The 20,980-nt window shown below is 45.1% G+C and overlaps 1 protein-coding gene and 1 pseudogene across 1 annotated transcript; both read right to left on the reverse strand.

The window, feature by feature from the left end:
• Positions 1 to 11,009: 11,009 nt before the first annotated feature.
• On the reverse strand, positions 11,010 to 11,592 carry LOC119088266 (serine/arginine repetitive matrix protein 2-like). Its single transcript, XM_037207315.1, has one exon. The coding sequence runs from the start codon at positions 11,431 to 11,433 to the stop codon at positions 11,059 to 11,061; it is 375 nt and encodes a 124-aa protein (XP_037063210.1). The 5' UTR covers positions 11,434 to 11,592; the 3' UTR covers positions 11,010 to 11,058.
• Positions 11,593 to 14,427: 2,835 nt separating this feature from the next.
• On the reverse strand, positions 14,428 to 20,564 carry LOC119088244 (annotated as a pseudogene).
• Between the last annotated feature and the right edge of the window lie 416 nt (positions 20,565 to 20,980).

Below are 20,980 nucleotides of genomic sequence, written 5' to 3' on the forward strand. Positions count from 1 at the left end.
CGTACCCAGTCAACCACAATTTTTCTTTTTTAAAAAATAAAAGAGTCGGGAATGAAGGGTTCACAACACTCCCCCCATGGTCGCATATACCGGGCGGACACTTCTGCCTAGCCAATTCCAGGTCAGGATAGGCATTTCCGGGTCAAAGCATCTCTTGTAACCAGGATACCCGACGAACCCGGACACCTCCGCCTAGCAAGTTCCGGGCCAAGGCGTCTCGCATGACCAGGATCTGTGACATTACATGGCCATGTAAGCATGCAACGTGACCATGTGATCTACGCACACGCGTGGAGTAGTGACGTGACCTGGCCACGCCCCCAGCCGGTTTTAAAGTGGAGCGCCATGCTTCCCAGTTTCTCTTCTTCTTCTCCACGCACGTGTCTCTCCTACAGGCCTGCGCACTCTGTCCCTTTAACTCTAATAATCTCTATAAGCGGATTCTGTCGTGTTTCGTGACATTTCCTTGCAGGGTAAGAACACAACGCAGCTAAATACATCCTGACAGCTGGTCTTTCAAGTTGCAGTGACCTCTGAACTTTTGACAGGTTCAGGTCAAATGGTATTACTACTTAATGTCTCAATTTCTTTTCTTCTGTCCCCCAATTTGAGCTAATCATGTTTTGATCAACTACAAAGCTGGTGTCATGATGAAAATCTCATAACATCTTTAAATGCCTTAGGCATAGTAGAACTGGCTGGGAAAAAGTGGCACACAGGATGGGGGGAGGGGTGTCCCACCAGCTGAAATGAAGTGTGTCTTCACCTACTTGACAGTTGTGGTTCTGAATTCACCAAGTTCTCTTCCATCGGGACGGCAGTTTTCTTCCTAAATGTTTATAAGGAAATAGATTACACATGTATTTCACTTATGAAGGGAAAACACATTAAGCTCTACTAATTTAAATGAATTGAAAGACTATGCCTTGAAGCATGGCACTTTTATCAAAAGCCCTTTCCTCATCAGAAATCTGTCATACTGCTCTGGTTCCACCCTCTAAGGTTTTAACCCTATTTATAAAAAGGCCTTACAGCAGCAACCAGCCTTCCTCGGTCCCCTTAACTGTGCCCTAGTCAAGAGGACTGGAGTCCAAGGCATGTTTAGTTAAAGACAACAGACAGTGTCATACCTTGCTGTCTATTTATAAAAGTAGTTGAGGACTGAATGGTGTCCAGGAAGGTGTATATTTTTATGTTTTCATGAACAGAGAAAGTGTGTCCGTCTCTATCTACCCATGCCAACTCTACCTTTTGAGGATCTTTTCTTCCGGAAGCATGATATATGGAGGAATGCTGTGTTATTATTGGCATTCACTGCATTTTTAGTTTGATTATTGCTAATTTCTCTTTGGATTTTTTTTTGTCAGTTGCCTACGTCTCTGTTGCAGCATTTAGTTTTTCACTGGTCCTTTGATGATACTTTCTCTTGGTCTGTTGGAGACTTTTATTTGTAAATAGATACAATAAGATTAAATCTTCCTCCTTTCCCTAGCTCTCATTATATTTCTTCATCATAGCCACCAGATTCTGATTTTGGTGGTGGTGGTGGTGGTGGTATTTTTGTTGGTTTGTTTAGATATGGTCTCAACTGTAGCTTAGGGTGGGCTTATACTTAAGGCAATCCTCCTGCCTTAGCTTCCTGAGTGCTGGAATTATAAGTATGAACAACCGTGCCCTGCATGGTCACCAAACTGTTGTGTACCCTTTTAGATGTGAAATATATATCTATATATTCATGAATATATTTGCATATGGCAAACTAAATGCATATTTTCTACTTTGTTTTAAAATGCACCAGTTATTCCATATTCATTTATTTAATTCAATTATTTAATTAATATTTACTGAAGACCTAGACACAATTCTGTAGATGTAACCAAGCATCTTATTAAATAAGAAACACAGAACCAATGTAAAAGAGAAAGCCAAGAGGTCAGAGCTCAGAGCTAAAACCTTACCCTTACTCCTGCAGTGCTCCTACCTCTCCAAATAGAGACCTACTTCCTGTGTGTATGTCTTTACATAGTCTTTCTGTTCTGCCTTCTCATTGGTTGTAAACCCAAACACATGACTGCCTCATCACTGCCTGTAAGTACAGCCTCCAGGTCTTAAAGGTGTATGTCTCCAATGCTGGCTGTATCCCTGAACACACAGAGATCTACCTAACTCTGTCTACCACGCGATGGGATTAAAGGTGTGCGCCACCACCTCCATGATCTTGCTATGGCTCTAATAGCTCTGACCCCCTGGCAACTTTATTTATTAACATACAAATAAAATCACATTTCAGTACAAATAAAATACCACCATAGAATTCTTGTTGCTTAGGCTTGACTCATAATCAAAGAAGACAGCAATTCCTTGCTCATGGAGCTTGCTTATAGTGTACACATGTGGCTGCTTCTTTCTAGTGATTTTGTAGTGTCCCATGTAAAAGAATCATTTGGTCAACCGACAATTTCTTAATGTACATGTAGCTCTCTAGACTTTTGCCATTCCTAGTAACACCACATAACCCTTTGAAATAAATCTGTGATTGAAGCAGGTATAGCTACAAAATAAAATACTAGGTGTGGTATTTCTGGGTGCATAGAGTCTGCAAAACTTTATAATAGAAATTTTTTTTTTAAAAAAAATCTGTAAAAGCAGCCAGGCATTGGTGGCACACACCTTTAATCCCAGCACTCGGGAGGCAGAGACAGGTGGATCTCTGTGAGTTCGAGGCCAGCCTGGTCTACAGAGTTCCAGGACAGCCAAGGCTATTACACAGGGAAACCCTGTCTTGAAAAAAAAAACTGAAAAGTAAAGGGAGTGGGGTTGGAGAGATGGCTCAGTGGTTAAGAACACTGTCTGCTCTTCCAGAGGTCCTGAGTTCAATTCCCAGCAACCACATAGTGGCTCATAACCATCTATAGTGGGATATGATGCCTTCTTCTGGCATAAAGCTGTTCATGCAAATAGAGCACCATTAAATAAATAAAAAGTAAATGGAGCAAAAATGGCTCTCATTATCTTAAAATTATATTTATTCTTTCTTTAAACAGCTTTCATAGTTTGGGAGAACAGTTTTAGGATTACTAGGGAAATTAAGTATAAAATAGAGAGTTTTAAAATAAACCCCCTTCCCTGAGTAATAGTTGATAGATTCACAAAACGCCCCCATGGTTGGGCATATTCGGCAGACGGAGACTCTTCTGGCTAGCCAGTTCCGGGTCAAAATAGCCATTTCCAGGTCAAGGCGTCTGGGACCCCATGGCTTTGCATGGTTGCATAAGAGCATGCAACACAACCATGTAATCTACACACATGCATGGATTAGCCACATGGACCTGTGTATGTGTGCGTGACCCAGCCTTTATAAGCCAATGCCATATTCCTGGCTTCCTTCTTCTTCTCTACACACATGTCTCTTTAACAGGCCTGAGCACACCTGCCTTTCTCTCTTATCTTAATAAAACTCTTGTTAGTGGATTCTGTTGTGTTTTGTGACATTTCCTCTCAGGGTAAGAGCGCTGCCAAATAACTAGCAATAGTCTCCTCTGTGGGCCCCGGCCCCCGACTGTGAGTGGCTGCTGCCTTGCTTGCCGACCTTGACCAGAAGTCCTCCCTATTCAGATTCCCTGCTGGTTTCCTTCTCACCTAATGATCACCAGAGAGATCACTGGAGGTTCTTTGTTCCTGTATCCTGCATTTGGTGTAAACAACTTAGATGCAAGAATGTAGAATATTCAGTAGCGAACTTCTGCCCTCCAGGGATCCTCCATTGTGCTGTAAGCCTGTATTTAAGGTTTCCTCCCTCTTTCAATAAATGGCATTTGGCATTCAGCCGTGGCAAATGACTCGCTGTCTCTTGTCTCTTATTTTCTAATCAGCAGCCCCTCGCTCAGACATGGTGAACGGGTATCGGTAACTCAGGCACTACCGCTACACTCCTCTATTCTTAAGATCCTGTATTAGTGTGTTATATTTTGTGTGGATGTAAGTTTTAAACTTCTGGAGCTCATTGGTGAATGGCAATTGCTTTGCTGGCTCTGTTATGCTGATGTGAACTCATGTCTGAATGTCTTACCTTAAGATTCACTTTGCAATGTAGTACTAGCTGTTTTAACAAGCTAATATGACAGGTAGTGCCATTACTACATCAGAAAGAAGTGTCACTGCCCTAAATTGCTATACTGAAGTTTGTTCATTAACCTACTGATGGACATCTTGCTTGCTTTCAGGTTTTTGTAATTATAGATAGACCTTCTGTAAACATTTTTGTACAAGTTGCTGTGTGGACAAACTTTCAGGCTTATTTGGGTAAATACCATGGAGCAAGACTTCAATAGTGTATGATAAGTGAAAGGACCAAGCAGACACCATAACAGGCTGCTCAGTCTTCTCTCAGAGATCAGGCCTCAATTTCAGTTTCCTGAGGCTTGAGCAAGCAGTTTCTGGGAGGGCCATGAACAAAAGACATAGTCCTTGTAGTAGTTCCCTTTCTGCACATACTCTGACTGTTCAAAGTTCAACCAATTGTTTACTGTCTGGGATCCCTCACCAACTTAGAGCTACGTGCATGGGTCAATGTGAACGTGGGAGGCCAGCCAGCCTCAATGGCAGCTCATGGACAGAGCCTGGGCTACTGAGTCAGCCGTCACAGTCAATACATGCTAGGCCAGCCAGCCTCCATGGCAGCTCAAGGACAAAGCCTGGAACTTGTCCAGGCCTGCCCAAAATGGATAACTGTAACCCCCAATTAACCCTAGCCAATTAAAAGTTACTAACATGATCGACACTCACCTAAACCAACCCTGAGTCTGTTCCTACCCAGTCTGTAGATCCCAAGTCCCCCTTGCTTTAAAACCCTGCCCCATTGCTACTCGGGGTCTCTCCTGCTCTGCTTCTGCATCAGACGGACGGAAAGTTCCCAGTTAACTCATAGTAAAGACTCTTTGCTTTTGCATTGGATTCGGTCCCTTGGTGGTCTTTGGGGGACTCTGGGTACAACAGTAAGACTATTTTTAGTTTTGTAAAATGGCTGTTTAACCTTCCTAATAGGAGTTACAATTGCTGTGTGGTGGGAACATCTTCACCAGCATTCACTGTCACTGATGTTTTCTGTATATATTTTCACATTTATTTATTGATTGATTTTGTAGGGAAGGGGGAGGGGTGCATGCCGAAGTGCATGTGTGGAAGTAAGTTCTCTCCTTCCACCATGTGGGTCTCCGGCCATCTGATTCGGTGGCACATGCCTTTAACCGATGAGCCATCTCGCCAGCCCCCAGTGTTTTCTATTTTCGATAGGTGTGCATTGTGTCATTGTTTTAATCTGCAGTTTCCTGGCAACACATGATGCTGCGCATCATCCCACATGCTCGCTTGACTTCTGTTTATTTTCCTTGCACTGGTTTATCTTTAGACCCTTTGCCTGTTTTAAATGCTACTGTTTGTTTTCTTACTATTTAAGAGTTCTTGCTGGGATACTTCACCTAGCCTTGATGTGGGAGAAGGAGCTTGGTCCTGCCTCAACTTAATGCTTTGTTGACTCCCCTGGGAGGCCTGCCCTTTCAGAATGGAAGGAGGAGTGAATGGGGCTTGAAGGTGGGGTGGGGGGTGGGGCGATGCCGGGGTGTGTGTAGACGAGGAATGGAAGGAGAGGAGGGAGGGGGAAATGTGGTTGGTATGTAAAATAAATGAATTTTTTTGATAAAAAATTAAGAGTTCCTCAAACTGATTTGTGAGCATTTCATTACCCCACATTTGTCTTTTTTTCTCTTTGCAGAGTCTTTTGAAGAAATTCCTCATTTTGATGGAATCCAGTTTATCTGGTTTTTCCTCTTGTAGATCATGACTTTGGTGTTGCATGCAGGAATCACAGCCAAATTTAAGTTTATCTTATTGTCTCCCAAGCTACCTTAGAGGTTTGGTTTTTTTGTTTGTTTGTTTTTGTTTTTCGAGACAGGGTTTCTCTGTGTAGTTTTGGTGCCTGTCCTGGATCTCACTCTGTAGACCAGGCTGGCTTCGAACTCAGCAAGATCTGCCTGGCTTTGCCTTGGGAGTGCTGGGATTAAAGGTGTGCACTGCCACCACTCGGCCTGAGTTTTATTTGTTTGTTTGTTTATTTATTTATTTATTTGTTTATTTATTGCTGAATGCTGTTTATTGAAGGAGGGAAGAGGTCTTAAATACAGGCTTACAGCACAATGGGAGAACCCTGGAGGGCAGAAGTTCACTACCGAAGTTTTACAATCTTGCATCTAAGCTGTTAACACCCATTATGCAGGATACACAGACAAGCAACTTCCCTTAAGCATTCAGGAGGGTAGAACCCAGCAGGGAATTAGCATAGGGAGGATATCAAGGTCAAGGTCAGCAAGCAAGGCAACAATTACCCAAAATGGGGGCCAGGACCCTACAGGTCCCCCTCTTACTAAAAAAATGAGCTTCTGACTTAGGTTGCATGGGATGTCAGCAGGTCCCCTTACCCATCATGGAGATGCCTGCCCAGGCCACACAGGCACTCTGTCTTAGGTTGGTGAGCTGCCCCCCACCAGCCTGAGTTTTTATTTGTATTTTTTTGTTTAGGTCTGTAATCCATTTTGAGTGGAATTTTATGAAAATTATGAAGCATGAATCCAGATGTTTCTTTTTTCTGGTTTTGAATGTGGCTGTTCATTTATTCCAGTGCCATTTGTTGAAAAGACTGATTGGATTTTCAAAACTAAAAATGTCCTCAAAAAGTAAATTTGTATATCTTCATACTTCAAATTACTATCTATTAATTTGTTCTGTCTGTCTCTCTCATCTGACATAGTCCATACTGACCTCAAACTTACCATACAGTCAAGAATGACCTTGAAATCCTGATTTCCTGCCTCCACATCCCCTTGTCCCAGGGCTGGAATTTCAGGCATTCACCTAAGTGCTCAGCTTTGTTTACAGTTCTCCTGTTAATTGATGGTCTTGTTTGAACCTATTAAATATTTAAGCCCTTTCTGGCTTAGATTCTTGATCCTGCCAATCACTATAGGCTGAGATCTGCTTCCTGGTTACTACTGGGTTGCCAATGAGAAATCCAAACTCAAAATGGTGCAGCAAACAAAGGGATATGTATTGACCTTCATGATGAAAGATCCAGAAATAGATTTAATCAAGGCACAGAGTTCTAAATAAAATCATGAGCCAGACTTAACCTTTGATCCCAGACTAACCTTTGATCCAGGTTAGCCACATTTCTTAAAACTCACACCCTTTGGATGGTGGTGGTGCCTGCCTTTAATCCCAGCACTCCCAAGGAAGAGGCAGGCAGATCTCTGTGAGTTCAAAGCCAGCCTGGTCTATAGAGTGAGTTCTAGGACAGGCTCCAAAGACATACAGAGAAGCGCTGTCTCGAAAAAGAGTATTTAAAAAAAAAAAAAAGCTCACGCCCACCCATGCTATCACTACTGCTGCTGTTTCCCTGATGAGGGATGATCATCAAAGATGACATCCTTTACCCAAGGTCAAGGTCTAGAAGCAGCTCACCCTCTAATGGGAGCATAAGGCAGAGGACAGGCATCATTTAAAGCCCTGCACAGGCTCCAGGGACTTTGTCAAAGAGAACGGGGAGACTGCTCAGGCTGCACACCACCAGGCTGAAACGAGCCAGACAGCAGCGTGCCTCCCTAACAGGCCGGTCTAAAGCAGAACAATAAAGATGCTCTTGGTGTCTTACTCCTTGCACAAAAGAAACAGCGTGAAGTACCCGGATGTTAGCTAATCAGTTCTTTTCCTGTCCCATCTCCCATCCCTGCTCTGCATTACAAGCAGGGTAACTTTGAAACAGCCAATGTCCTTTTTGTTTCTGCTTCCTTGAAGCTCTTTCTGTTCACAGAATCAGTCTGTTCATCTCATTGGAACACTATTCTGTTTTACAGAATGAATGTTGTCTGATTCCAGACTTCAAAGCAAAACCACAGATACAAATGTCATCAAAATCCAGTTTTTCTCTCGGATCACTTCCCAGCTTTGCCTTAGGTATTTGACCCTCCCTCAGTCATATTTATTCAGCACCTGCTTTGTTCCAGGCACTGCTTAAAATGCTGGGGAGGCAGTGTAAACAGGCAAATGCAGTGGTGTGTGTGTGTGTGTGTGTGTGTGGCTTCACCCGCTCAAATACATACATGTTTGTGTGGGTACATGTGCATGTGGAAGTTGAAGTTCGATGTAGGATGCTGACCCTCAGTTGCAGTCCAACTTGTTTTTTGAGACAGGTCTCTCACTGACATGAACTCTACTAATTAGATTAGACTGGCTGATGAGTGAGCCCCAAGGATTCACCTGCTTCTACCTTCCTAGCACTGAGAATATGATAATACTGAGACCACTGCTCCTAGCCTTTTTATGAGAGCTTTTGGAAGCCCTCATGCTTACATGGTGTTAATTGAGTTATCTCCCTAGCTCCAAGTCCTTACTTTTGATAAACTTATATCCTGGTAGAAGGAGGAGGAGGGGAGGGGAAGGAAGAGGAGGAAGAGGAGGAGGAGATGGATCTGCATCTAGATCACTTGGATTGAGGGTGGGCAGGGCTTGAAACCCAATGAATAGATGGGATGTTGTTGAGAAAAGGCATACTGGACATTGAGAGACAGAGAGTCCCTTTCATTAATATATTTGGGATTACTCAGAAGCGCTTTCGGGAGCCTCCTCCCTTACAAGGAAACAAGCTGGACATGCCTGATTGTCCGTTCTGATTTCTTCCTTTCTACTGCCTGAGTGGCATGGTTGTGTAGCCTCAGCTGTGGTGGCCTTGGTACCAGCACTCCCTCTGGGACATTTGTCATGAAGATGGGAGCTTGTTCTGAGCAAGCCAAGCATAAAATAAAGTAATATGTACAAAGCCTGTTCACCTTTTTTTATTGGGTAACAAATGCTTCAATTAGTCAATGTATTGATTCCTCTATAAATTATTATGTGTTGAAGTTTCTGAATGCTTACTAATTTAATATTTGAAAAAGATGAACCTATAATCAGTATGGGAACTAATTAGATATGAATTTTTGTAAATATTGGATTACCACAGTGCTAATTTTTATATAGTAAATGTAGGTGGTTTTTTTTTTGGGGGGGGTGTCCATGCTGGTAGATCAGAGAGACAGAACAAGCCACAGCTATCTCACCTGGGCCGGATCCTCAGCTGGTCTTGTCTCCTCAGACTGGAGGCCTCTGAGTCCCCATCTGGAATGGGTCTCAGCTCAATTACTGCTCAAAAGCCTGGATGCTTAACCAGCCAAAATCTCCTAGTTTCTCGTCCTCACGCCTTATATATCTGTCTGCTTTCTACCACCACTCCCTGGGATTAAAGGCTGGCTTTCTGGGATTAAAGGCTGGCTTTCTGGGATTAAAGGCGTGTGTCACCAGGCTTGGCTATTTCCAATGTGGCCTTGAACTCACAGAGATCCAGAGGGATTTCTATCTCTGGAATGCTAGGATTAAAGGTGTGAGTGCCACCATTTCCTAGCCTTTGTATCTAGTGGCTGTCTGTTCTCTGACCCCAGATAAATTCATTAGAGTACACAATATTTTGGGGAACACAATACCACCACATTTCCTCTCTTTTTGTCTAAAATTAAAAAAGCTTATAACTAATACAAGAAAAACTATCTTCAATAAGTATATGCAATATACAGTCAAGATTACATTAACAATGTCTAGTCCATTAACATTTGACAGATCCAGACAAAAAACTCCATTATATATATTAACAATGTCCAGTCCAGTAACATCTGATAAACTCAGACCAAAAAAATTTTCATTACTTATCTTATTTAAAACAAGTAGTTCCTTTTTAAAAGTAGATTCCATAATCTCCCTTTTTATCTTACCATATCCATATTTTCTCTTTTTTCTTTTCATAATAGATTCATTAGTCTACCTTTTGTCATTTTTATATCTTCCCCTTTTTCTTCTGTGTAGATTCAGTGATCTACCTATTTATCCTATTATTTCTTTATCTTTTTTCTCAGAGTAGATTCGATTATCTCATATCTATATTCTCTTTTTCTTTTTGCTTTCTAGGGGTGAAGATATCTTTAGGGAATCTTGAAAAGAAAATTTTGGGTTAATCATCAAATTCTGTATCGTTTGTCCAGTCTCTGCATAATAGGAAAGTTCAGGGCTTGTTTCAAGTCTTTGTTCAAGTAGTCTGTAAGGCTGGATCATCTCAGCTAGCCATCTCAAAATTGTCCTAAGCAGTTTGTAGTCCAAAGCAGATCTTTCCGTGGTGTTAATCAGCTTAATGGCTTTATCATAGTCCATGTGGAATCATCGTTGTAGGATCCTGTCATCTTTTTGAAGATTTCAAAGTCACTGTTAGGCATGGTCATGGTTTCCTGCAGACTTTTTTTTTTTTTTTTTTTTTTTTGCCTCCTCTGTGGTTTGGAGCAATCACAGTCCGATAAATGTCTGTCTCTCGGAACCATGAACATTCTTCCCTAGAACAGAAAATCTTCACAACAATTTCTCCACACCATTTGTCTTGCCAAACTTTTCCAAACTGACCTTTGCCGATGCTTTCTTGTAACACGATGGTCCTGGCAATTCTTCTCTGAACCAGCAGCAGTAAACCCTTCATCCCAGGTAGCAGCATCACCGTAGTCACCAACACGATGAGAAGGAGCTGGCAACGTGGAGCAGTAGCCACTGCTTCCATGGTCCCACCACTGTTTGTGGCTCAGTCCAGGCCAAAGCTGCTCCCAAGCCTCCTAGGCCGGCCTCAAACTCGGGATCCTACTGCCTCTGTCTCCTTCAGCAAATCCTACCGGTGTGCACCACCACAACCGCCTGAGTGTAGCTTGGGCCTGAGCTGGGCTCACAAGGCCACAGGCAAACAGCTTTTTCATGAATTCGTAACAGGAACGTTGGGGTCCAGATGTAGAAGGAACCTTAAAAGTTCTTATTAATAAAATCAAACCTGAGGCGAGTTATTGGGGTCCATACTGGTAGATCAGAGAGACAGAACAAGCCACAGCTATCTCACCTCACCGGATCCTCAGCTGGTCTTGTCTCCTCAGACTGGAGGCCTCTGAGTCCTCATCTGGAATGGGTCTCAGCTACCATTGGCCTCTGCCCTGGGGTTTCTTCCTTGCCCGCAGGGTTCACATCCTTCTCCAGCAACATGAGTCGAAAGGTCGCCACTTTCTCCTGAATCTGCTGTTCTTCGTACCCCTGCTCTTCCATCATCTCCTCCAGCTCGAGGCATCGCAGCTCCACGCGCCGCTTGCGCTCGTGGTCCAGGATGTCAGGATTAGGACGCTTCACCAGGGCAGCCTCCAGGCGCCGCAGTTCCTCCTCTCCCTTGTAGCCAGGCCGCTCACCACGGCGGCCCCGCACCAGGGACAGGTTGTGCTGGACGTAGCCATTGGTGCCGCTGCCCCGGGGCGTCGGCAGCCCGATCCTGTTGTACATGGCCCTGTGCCCAGGGGGGCACCACCGCTCCCGCCGCCACCACAGCCGCCGCCGCCGCCGCCGCCGGCCGCCGCCTCCGACGGGGAGAGGTCCTGCCGCAGCTGCCGCTCGAGTCTACGAATCCCTCGGGGCCTGAAGCCACAGCCTCGCAGGTCCGCCTGCCTCCGCAGCCGCCGCCGCCGCCGTCGCCCCCCGGCTTTTGGGCGTCAGATGTAGAAGGAACCTTAAAAGTTCTTATTAAGAAAATCAAACCTGAGGCGAGTTATTGGGGTCCATGCTGGTAGATCAGAGAGACAGAACAAGCCACAGCTATCTCACCTGGGCCGGATCCTCAGCTGGTCTTGTCTCCTCAGACTGGAGGCCTCTGAGTCCTCATCCGGAATGGGTCTCAGCTCAATTACTGCTCAAAAGCCTGGATGCTTAACCAGCCAAAATCTCCTAGTTTCTCGTCCTCACGCCTTATATATCTGTCTGCTTTCTACCACCACTCCCTGGGATTAAAGGCTGGCTTTCTGGGATTAAAGGCTGGCTTTCTGGGATTAAAGGCGTGTGTCACCAGGCTTGGCTATTTCCAATGTGGCCTTGAACTCACAGAGATCCAGAGGGATTTCTATCTCTGGAATGCTAGGATTAAAGGTGTGAGTGCCACCATTTCCTAGCCTTTGTATCTAGTGGCTGTCTGTTCTCTGACCCCAGATAAATTCATTAGAGTACACAATATTTTGGGGAAATGTAGGTGTTTTTAACAGACACTACAGAATTAGCCATAAAACCACAACAAGCTTCTAAGAGTTGTTCAGGTTCACACTGTAATGTCCTAAAACTGTTTCATAACCCTATTAATTCCTGAGTTCCAGATGTTACATGCAACATAATGAGTTCAGGGTTCCTTTATGGTAGCTTACTGCCCTAAGTCTCTGAAAGACACATTAATTCAAGGGTAAAGACTCCTTTGGCATCATCCCAGGAAACAAAAGTGGAATTCTACAGGGCTAGACAATCCCAGGGAGGAGCCTCTGAGAAAGCAGACTAGGCAATGTGACGAGATTCCCTTTCAAAATGTTTTTTTTTTTTTCTTTCATGTTTCAATACAAACTTTTGAATATATTATCCCAGCTTTGGATGTCTTTGTACATTATTTGAATTGCTCTTATCTTTATTCTAGAGCCATATGCCATAGATTCGAAGTACTTAAAAAGTTGAAATTATCCTTGTAAGTCTAATATCATTATTATTCAGCCAGGTTCCTTTTTTTTTTTTCCCCCCCTCTGGTCCTAGGCAATCTCAAAAAAGGGCATAATTTTTGAAACAGAACAAGTAAAAATATGATTTTTTCACATTCAATGTATGCACATATCTAAGTCTACATGATCATTGTTTACAGTCAACTATCTGTTACTATGACAGCATTAACTCTAAATGTACTCATCGTGCATGTACACAGAATCACTTCAGTGGTTCTCCATTTCTTAACACTTGATTAACAGAGGCAACATAAACTCAGTTACCTCTGCTGGTCAAGGAGCTTGTAGGAAGGCAAAGGGTGTATGGGTATGTATGCATGTGTGTGTGTGTGCACATGTGTGCATGCACATTTATATGTATTACGCGTTAATGTATATGTGGTTGCCTGTATGTATCGTACATTTGTGCTGCATGTTTGTATGGTTGTGTGTCTATGTGTGCATGTGTGTGTAGCTGAGTGTATGTAATTTTATGTGGTTGTGCTGTGTGTCATATGTTTCTGTTTGTGAATTGTACAGGTGTATGTGAGCACATATGTGCACATGCATGTGCATGGGGAGAGAGGAGGGCTCTGACTAGCTTGATGTCATCTTCTCTACCTTCAAATGTCCTTTAGAAATCATAAATATTATGCAGCCCAAACAGACACAGCAGGCTCACATCCTATGGTCTGGTATGCACAGGCTGTTCAGGTTGTCGTTTGTTGCTAATAATAGGGACTTAAAAGGTGCCATAAGAGTTCATTTCCTTTAAGGTTTATATATATATAATTATATATATATATAATAATATATATTATTTTACAATACCATTCAGTTCTACATATCAGCCATGGGTTCCCCTATTCTCCCCCCTCCCACCCCCTCCCCTTATCCCCAGCCTACCCCCCATTCCCACCTCCTCCAGGACAAGTCCTCCCCCGAGAACTGCAATCAACCTGGTAGACTCAGTCCAGGCAGGTCCAGTCCCTTCCTCCCAGACTGAGCCAAGTGTCCCTGCATGAGTTCCAGGTTTCAAACAGCCAACTCATGCAATGAGCACAGGACTTGGTCCCACTGCCTAGTTGCCTCCCAAACTAATCAAGCCAATCAGCTGTCTCACCTATTCAGAGGGCCTGATCCAGCTGGGGGCCCCTAAGCCTTTGGTTCATAGTTCATGTGTTTCCATTCATTTGGCTATTTTTTTTTTCAATAATTGAGTAAAACTGAAATTTATTATAAGCCACAGTCATCCTAGGGACCTCCATGCTTTAAGGTTTTAATGTCAGATCTGGACTGAGATTTTGAAACTTCAGTGTTATATTGCATCCTTTGTTTGTTTGCTTAAAAAAACAAAAACGTGGGACTATTAGCCTGGCCAGAGTTTTTAAATGTCTGAAAATATTTAGTCCATTGCTAAAAATTGTTTTCTATACATCTGGGTTACTGTAAAAAAAAAAGTCACCACAGAAATTTTTAGTACATATTTGACAACAAACTCAATCTGGTGGTTTAAGGATGATTAAACACAAAATATTTCCTCAATGTGATACCATGTAGTTACTTTAAGATGGAACATAACAGCTGATGAGAGAGGCTCAGCAGTTAAGAACACGGTCTGCTCCTCCAGAGGACCCACATGGTGGTTCACAACCATCTGGAACTCCAGTTCCAGGGAATCTGATGCCCTCTTCTGGCCTCCTGGGCCACCAGACACACACATAGTGCACAGAAATACACTCAGGCAAAACACTCATACACACAAATTAATTTTTTTTAAAAAAGAGAAAGCCTTCAAAGTTGTGAATTAAAAAATAAGACAATAAAATAAAATGGAACATATGAATTATATGTACCAACAAAACATTATTCTAATACATTATGCTAAAAAGTCCTGCCATAAAAGTTTGTGTTTACCATGGCTATAACTATATAAAACACATGTACAAATTGTCCATAAACAAATAAGAATAACCATGGACAACAGGATTCTCTGATTATTTTTAAAGCTTTAAAACTGTTTTACTGATCTTCTAATTGAAAAGTGAATGCATTACAATTTAGGAAAAACACACCGTGGAACGGTATGTGTGCGTCTAGCCTAACGTTTTGCACACTCTCTGAGGATGAGGCCAGCCTGACCTGGCTAGAGTGCCCAGGGCAGAACTTGTCTGACCCCTTTACTTTGAAAACCTGGGTCTCCAGGACTCTTGAGATACAGGACCTTCTGTATGACTTTTCACTCTTTTGTTGAAAAGTATTAAGATATATACGTATGTCTTTTTTCTGAATCTAAAACTCCATTAAAAAATTCACTTATTTTACATCCTTTACCAGATTACTGTATTTGCTCCATGCTGAGGTTCAGATAAATATGAGAAGTAGGGGATCTGGAGATATGGTTGAAGATAAAAATGCATGCTGTGTAAGCTCCAAGGCCTAAGTTTGGATCTCCAGCACCCATGTAAAAAGCTGGATGTGTGTTATTAATAGTTAAATATGAAACCAGGCCATCTCTCTAGCCAATTAGTGGCTGGTTAATTGCTAATTAATTAGTGGTCAAATTTCTTAATTTATTCAGCAAATGCTTTGAGTACCTACATGGCTCTGGCCTGTGGAGCATGCATGAACAAAAGAGTCAAGCATCTCCACATCTTTGTGGGAGTTATCTTGGAGCAGGAGACAGAAAATAAACACTAGGCATGACCAGAAGTTATTTCATACATTCAAAGGGAATAGCGCTGCTAAGAGAAAGCAGAGCAAGTGAGAGCTCTTGGCTGTAGAGAAGTCAAGAGCCTTGTGGTTGTCAATAGGCAGAAGAGGTCCTGATGGGGCATGAGCAAGGGAACCTGGTGGGGACTCCAGGGACACTGCTGCAGGCTGAAGGGACAGACATGCAGCCTCACTGCTGTGGCTGGTGACAAGACTCACTGTAGATCCCCATTGCCAGCACATCTGGCTTACTGGGGTGTCAGGGTACTCAGCATCCCAACAGGCACAGGACAGTATAGCTAGGAAAGGCTGCAGATTGAAGAAAGGGAATCACAAATTCCACCTGGATATCAGTCACCTCTACCCCAACAAAACATGTCAGACTCGATGGTTTTCATCCAGCTTCATGTCTATCTGTGGACAGCTATCATATTGGATTTTGATGTGGGTTGAGACTCAGCTCACCTCACTCATTCCCAGACTCCTTTGCCTCTGAATACCCTGCCTGATCTTTGAAAGTAAGGCCCTTTTCCTGCCCTAAGTATATGGTTCCCATGCCCTTCCACAGAGTTCCTCTGCATCCTTCAGCTATGAGAAGTGAGAGACTGCCGTTCACAACACAAGCAGGATTCTTCAACACAAGCAGGACATTGGATAGTAGTTTTCTCAACTTATTGAGAAACATCCCCATGTTTCCTATTACCTCTCAGGAAATAAGAATGTTCTGTTCCTAGGTCTCTGGGATGTCCAGCCTCTGGTTACTGGCCCTCCAGGAAGTGTCAAGCATGGGCTCCCCTCACGGCATGGGTCTCACGTTTGACCACTTGCTTGGCCACTGCCACAAGTTCTGTGCCACCTTTTCCCCAGCACATCTTTCAGGCAGGACCCATAGGCCATGGCTGCCCTTAGACACATGGTAGGAAGACAGTCCTGGATTGTAATAGCCTTTTCAAAACAAGTGTAGCCATGCTTCCTTGGGGCTTTGTAGGTCAAGCCTCCCAAGGCTAAGGATGAGACAGTTACAGGCTTTTGCTCAAAGTCTTTTGCATTCACTTGATGCATCCCCACTAAAGTATCCTTCATGGCCCATCAGGACAAGTGCTAATGCGCACTCTCAGAACCCTTCTCCTGTATGCCCAGCAGCTCTGGATGTGCTTCAGCCTTCTCTGAAGCCCTCCCCGGGTGCAACCTCAGAAAAGGGACTCCCAGTCTCTGTGAGGAAACGCACCTCCCATGTCTACCTGAGCTATGGCTTTTCCTCTGCTCAAATCTTTCTACTCCTAAGGAGATGTGCACCAATAATTTTTAATGTACAATTTCTAGCAGCCTATGACCCCTGATGTTTTGTCCAAGAAGCCCATAGCTCGTTTTCAAGTAATCACCCAGTCTACAACTTTGAGATATGAAAAACTGCAGACACACAGGGTCCATGTTGAGCCAGTAGACATCTCTGAAATGCTCTCTTTAAAAAAAAACAAAACCTGAAAATGGTATTTATTTAGATTTTAGAAAACTAACAAAACTCAGAATAAAGCAAAACAAAATCCATAATGTCGCATGACTCATTATGTCCAAGCAGAGTACCATTTGTTAATGAAAATAAAAAATAAAATTTACCATTCGTACTTGCTCTTTTCCAAATGTTTATTACATGGATATTTCTAGAAGCTTGAGCTAAAGAAAAAAAAAAAAAGAAGAAGAAGAATCCATGAGCTACCCCAGAGACTACCATGTGACTGAGATTAGCGTCCTATAGAAAAACACTTTTCTATTCCTGGAGAGCCCACACAGCTCGATCCCCTGGAACTCTAGACTGGGGCTTTCATGCGGAACACAGGCACTGCTGGTCTGGCACCTGTCGTGTTTTCCAAGTTCTCCACAGGATAACAGTTCTAAGCTGTCAGCAAGTTCTCCACAGGATAACAGTTCTAAGCCGTCAGCATTCCTGACAGCCCAGTCTACAGCCACTGCCATCGTCCTCAGGAGCAGCCTCCCAATTGCACAAAAACTGGCGTTAACGGAACTGGAGGTCAAACTTTGACCTGCACCCCTGGGAGCTGGAGGGCAGTTGGTATGGGAAGATCAAGAGTAGTGGCTGCTACCTCTCCTAAGTGAACACCTTCAAGGAGTAACCAAGTGCTGACTGTGCTTACCCACCAACATACAACAAGCCTAGAGCAAAGGAGCGAGCCGCACCAGACCAAGCCCCTCAAAACACAAGGCAGATTTAGTGTGCTGAGGCCCTGGCCCGTGCTAATAACCCCAGTTCATCTGGGCCCTTCCCCGAAACACCTTATTATCTCGTGCTTCAAGAAGCACCTCTGGTCAGGGCAGAGAACAGAAGGAAGCAGGACTTCCAGGACAGCACCACATGGAGCATCCCGAATATCTAGAGCTGCAGTGCTCGCCTGCTGGACCACATTCCTCGGGCCTCTTAGTGCAGCTTAATGGCAGCTGCTGGGCAACGTGGGGGAAGGACCTTTCCTCCCCGGGGAACAGAGCTGCCTTTAGGATGATCCATCAGATCGGACCAAGTACTGATCCCGATCATGCCTTATGTGAATGAGCGCAGGCAGGGAGTGCTGAGCCTGGAGGTAATACCCGCGGAACAGCTGCAAGAGTGAGCAAGTGGGAACTCATCTGACTTTCCAAAGAACTTGTACTCAGTTTCTCATTTCTGAAGTAAAAGTTTCCCTTTCTCTTTTCTCGGTTTCTTTTCCAATTCTCTTTTCCTCTCTTCCTCCTGTTCTCCTAGCATAACTCTGAAGGCTCTCTCCTCGGCCTCATACAGTTCAGAGCTCTTTTTTAAAAAGATTTATTTATTATGTATAGTGTTCTGCCTGCAGGCCAGAAGAGGGCACCAGATCTCATTACAGAAGGTCGTGAGCCACCACGTGGTTGCTGGGATTTGAACTCAGGACCTCTGGAAGATACTATCTTCCAGTGTCCCTTTGTTTTTTCCTTACTTCAGATAAGACCCCATCAGCAGCCGCTGTGAGTCCCTGTTCTGGCTTCTTTTCCTCCACTTCCTGCACGCACTTCACTCTTCAGCGGTCAATCTCCTGCTCCGGTTCTGTGGCCTGCACGACCTCAGCCTCCCTCTCAGCCTCTCCTTCCCTGACCCTCTCAGGAAGTCACAACAGGCGGCTTCCCGCCCTCTCCACCTCCCCAGTCGCATCTGGCCCTCGTAGGCGGCCTGGACCGGCTGCATCCCCTCAGCTAGCTCCACTGGCAGTGGTGCAGCCTGAACATGTAGGGAGGCCCAGGCTGCAATGTGGGTCCACACAAAGCAGATACTTACGTAACGAGAGACAGCAGCCCTGGTGTATGTGCTTTTCTCTGCCCTGACCCTTAGTTCTCCCCTGCTACCTTGATGATGCTCAAACTTTCCCCTCCCGGGACCGCTCATCAGCTGCGTCTCCCTTTCTCTTTCCCAAGGAAGCTTGTGTCGGCATGGCGGAGGCACTGCGCAGGCGCAAAGTGGCTGGTCCCGCATTGGGTGTATGTGTGTGTTGGGTTGTGGGGAGGTGGGGGTGTGGGGGTCGCCTGGCCGCCTGGGTTAAGATCACCTCCTCTAGCCGATGCCGGGCGCGCAGGCGCTGATGGCTGTGTCGGGCAGCAGAGGCGCGCATGGCGGTCCAGAGCCGGGAGGCTGTGGCCGCGGATGCTCGCTGGTATCCGGCCCGGGAAGGGCGGGGACTGCGGAGGTGGCGGTGGCAGTGGCAGGGCGGCACCTTGAAGAAGCCACCACTGCCACCGCTGTCGCGGGAGGCCTCGGCCTGGGCAACGGGCTGCCGTGCAGGCAGAGGCTGGAGAAGGGGGGCGGTTGTCCCCGGGAAAGGGGCCGGCAGCTTGGGAAGAGGAGGCCGGAAAGCCTCATGGAGTGGGAGGTGGTGGCTGCCAGGGCTGCTGGGCCCCTGGCGACCCTGGGCGAAAAAGGGTGTCAAGGTCAGTCTGTAGTGCAGCGGCTGCGACAGTAATCTGTGTCCTGAAATGCTCTTTTGCAGTGGGATTCACTGTTACTATTAAAGGTTGTTCCTCTGAAACTGTAAAATTTTGCCATCCATCATTCTCCAAGGGAGTAGGAATCCCTAATTCTCTGTGACAACAGGGTTTAACTTAATGGAGGGGGATGCACTTTTAGGTAAATTCTGCTCTGTCACACACAAAGGGGAGTAAGTCCTGTCTTTAGAAGACATGTGCTAATTAAAGGCATGGGCCACAACTGCCTGGCTAAGAATCACAATTAATTAATTAATTTGCACAATTTAAAGCAGCTTTGTGTGCAAACCACAGTGCATGTGACTTGGTCCTCTCCTCTGGGGAAGGACTCTTGAGTCTGCTGCTGACACCACTTGAAACTCAGCCATTGGCAATACCTGGCTAGGAAATGATAGAGGGACCCCGAGGCCTGGTGTCAATACTTAACTATGCATATAAGTAGAAAAAAAAAACTACTTTTAAAACAGCTTCAAAGGGAGGTTATTGATGGAACAGAAATTCCTCAGAGAAGGTTAAGCAGCAGCTCCCCAGAAGCATGCAAAGGTGCTGGGTTCCTTGCTAGGGAACGGAGGCCTGGGAGGTCCTGGGCAGCTTGGGGTCTCCACATGCATGAATGCCCTTCTCAGGAAAGTGGGATGTGCTCAACGTGCCTGGGATCCCTTCAGAGACATGTAGCGGGGCCTGGACAGGCACACCTGCTCCCTAGTACCAAGCCTAGGAACAAAAAATGGCTCAGGAAACATGGAGAAAAACGCTGTCTGGAACCTTTGTTTTGCACAGCGATGTGGCCCTGCAGAGGGCAGCTAAGGGGGCCATTGGTTGGTCGTGAGCCCATAGGGCAGCCTCACCCATTGAAAGAAGCCAGTCCATGCCACCAGTGTTCTCCAAGCCCTTGAGCCCCTTCCAGCTCTCATCCTCCACGTGCAGGACACACACTGCTCACAATGCCAGCTCCGGAGTTTCTTCAGGTTCCTGCAGGGTCAGGGCCTCAGAGAAAGAACTTGTGGGCTCTGGAGGCCAGGGCTATGGTGACTGAGGGCCACCCACAGCCCAGCATGCATGACATCACATCCTCCTAATCCCCATTACTGGAAGCTTCTCCAAACAGGGCTGGTGGTTCCTTCTGCTCCCTAGAGGTGTGGGGATGGCTTCCTGCTGTCCAGAGATTACCACCTGCACTGCACCCCTCCCCATGCCGTATCTCACTGCACACCAGGCTCTGGCAGGTGTATTTACTTCTGCGGTAATGTGGGCTTCAGCAGGAAGCCATCAATGGGCGAGTTGAATGCATTTTCAATCCACTTACTGAGAACTAAGTTCTGGGCATGAAACAAACACAACCTATGACTGCCTGGGATAAGGTAGTCAACCTCTTATCCTGGATCCCAAATCAGAGAGTTTGAGAGTTTGTATCCCGACCCCAAAACATAAAGAACTAGCCATGACTGAGGGGCTGTGTGCAGTGCACACAAACCCCCAGATTGACACTTCCAGCAAAGGTTCTGCTGTGAGAGGACACTACAGCCTGATGATGCTAAGGACTGGGGCCAGCATGGTATGCTTGTATGGGTAAGTCTAGGCAGTCACATGGTGTCCTCACTTGGGAGGTA

This window comes from Peromyscus leucopus, chromosome 6 (genome assembly GCF_004664715.2).
Source record: "Peromyscus leucopus breed LL Stock chromosome 6, UCI_PerLeu_2.1, whole genome shotgun sequence".
In the NCBI taxonomy this organism is placed as follows: Eukaryota; Metazoa; Chordata; class Mammalia; order Rodentia; family Cricetidae; genus Peromyscus; species Peromyscus leucopus.

What these genes read in the sequence shown, in the direction of transcription:
- LOC119088266 (XM_037207315.1), bottom strand. Translation starts at nt 11,433, where the DNA reads ATGTACAACAGGATCGGGCTGCCGACGCCCCGGGGCAGCGGCACCAAT.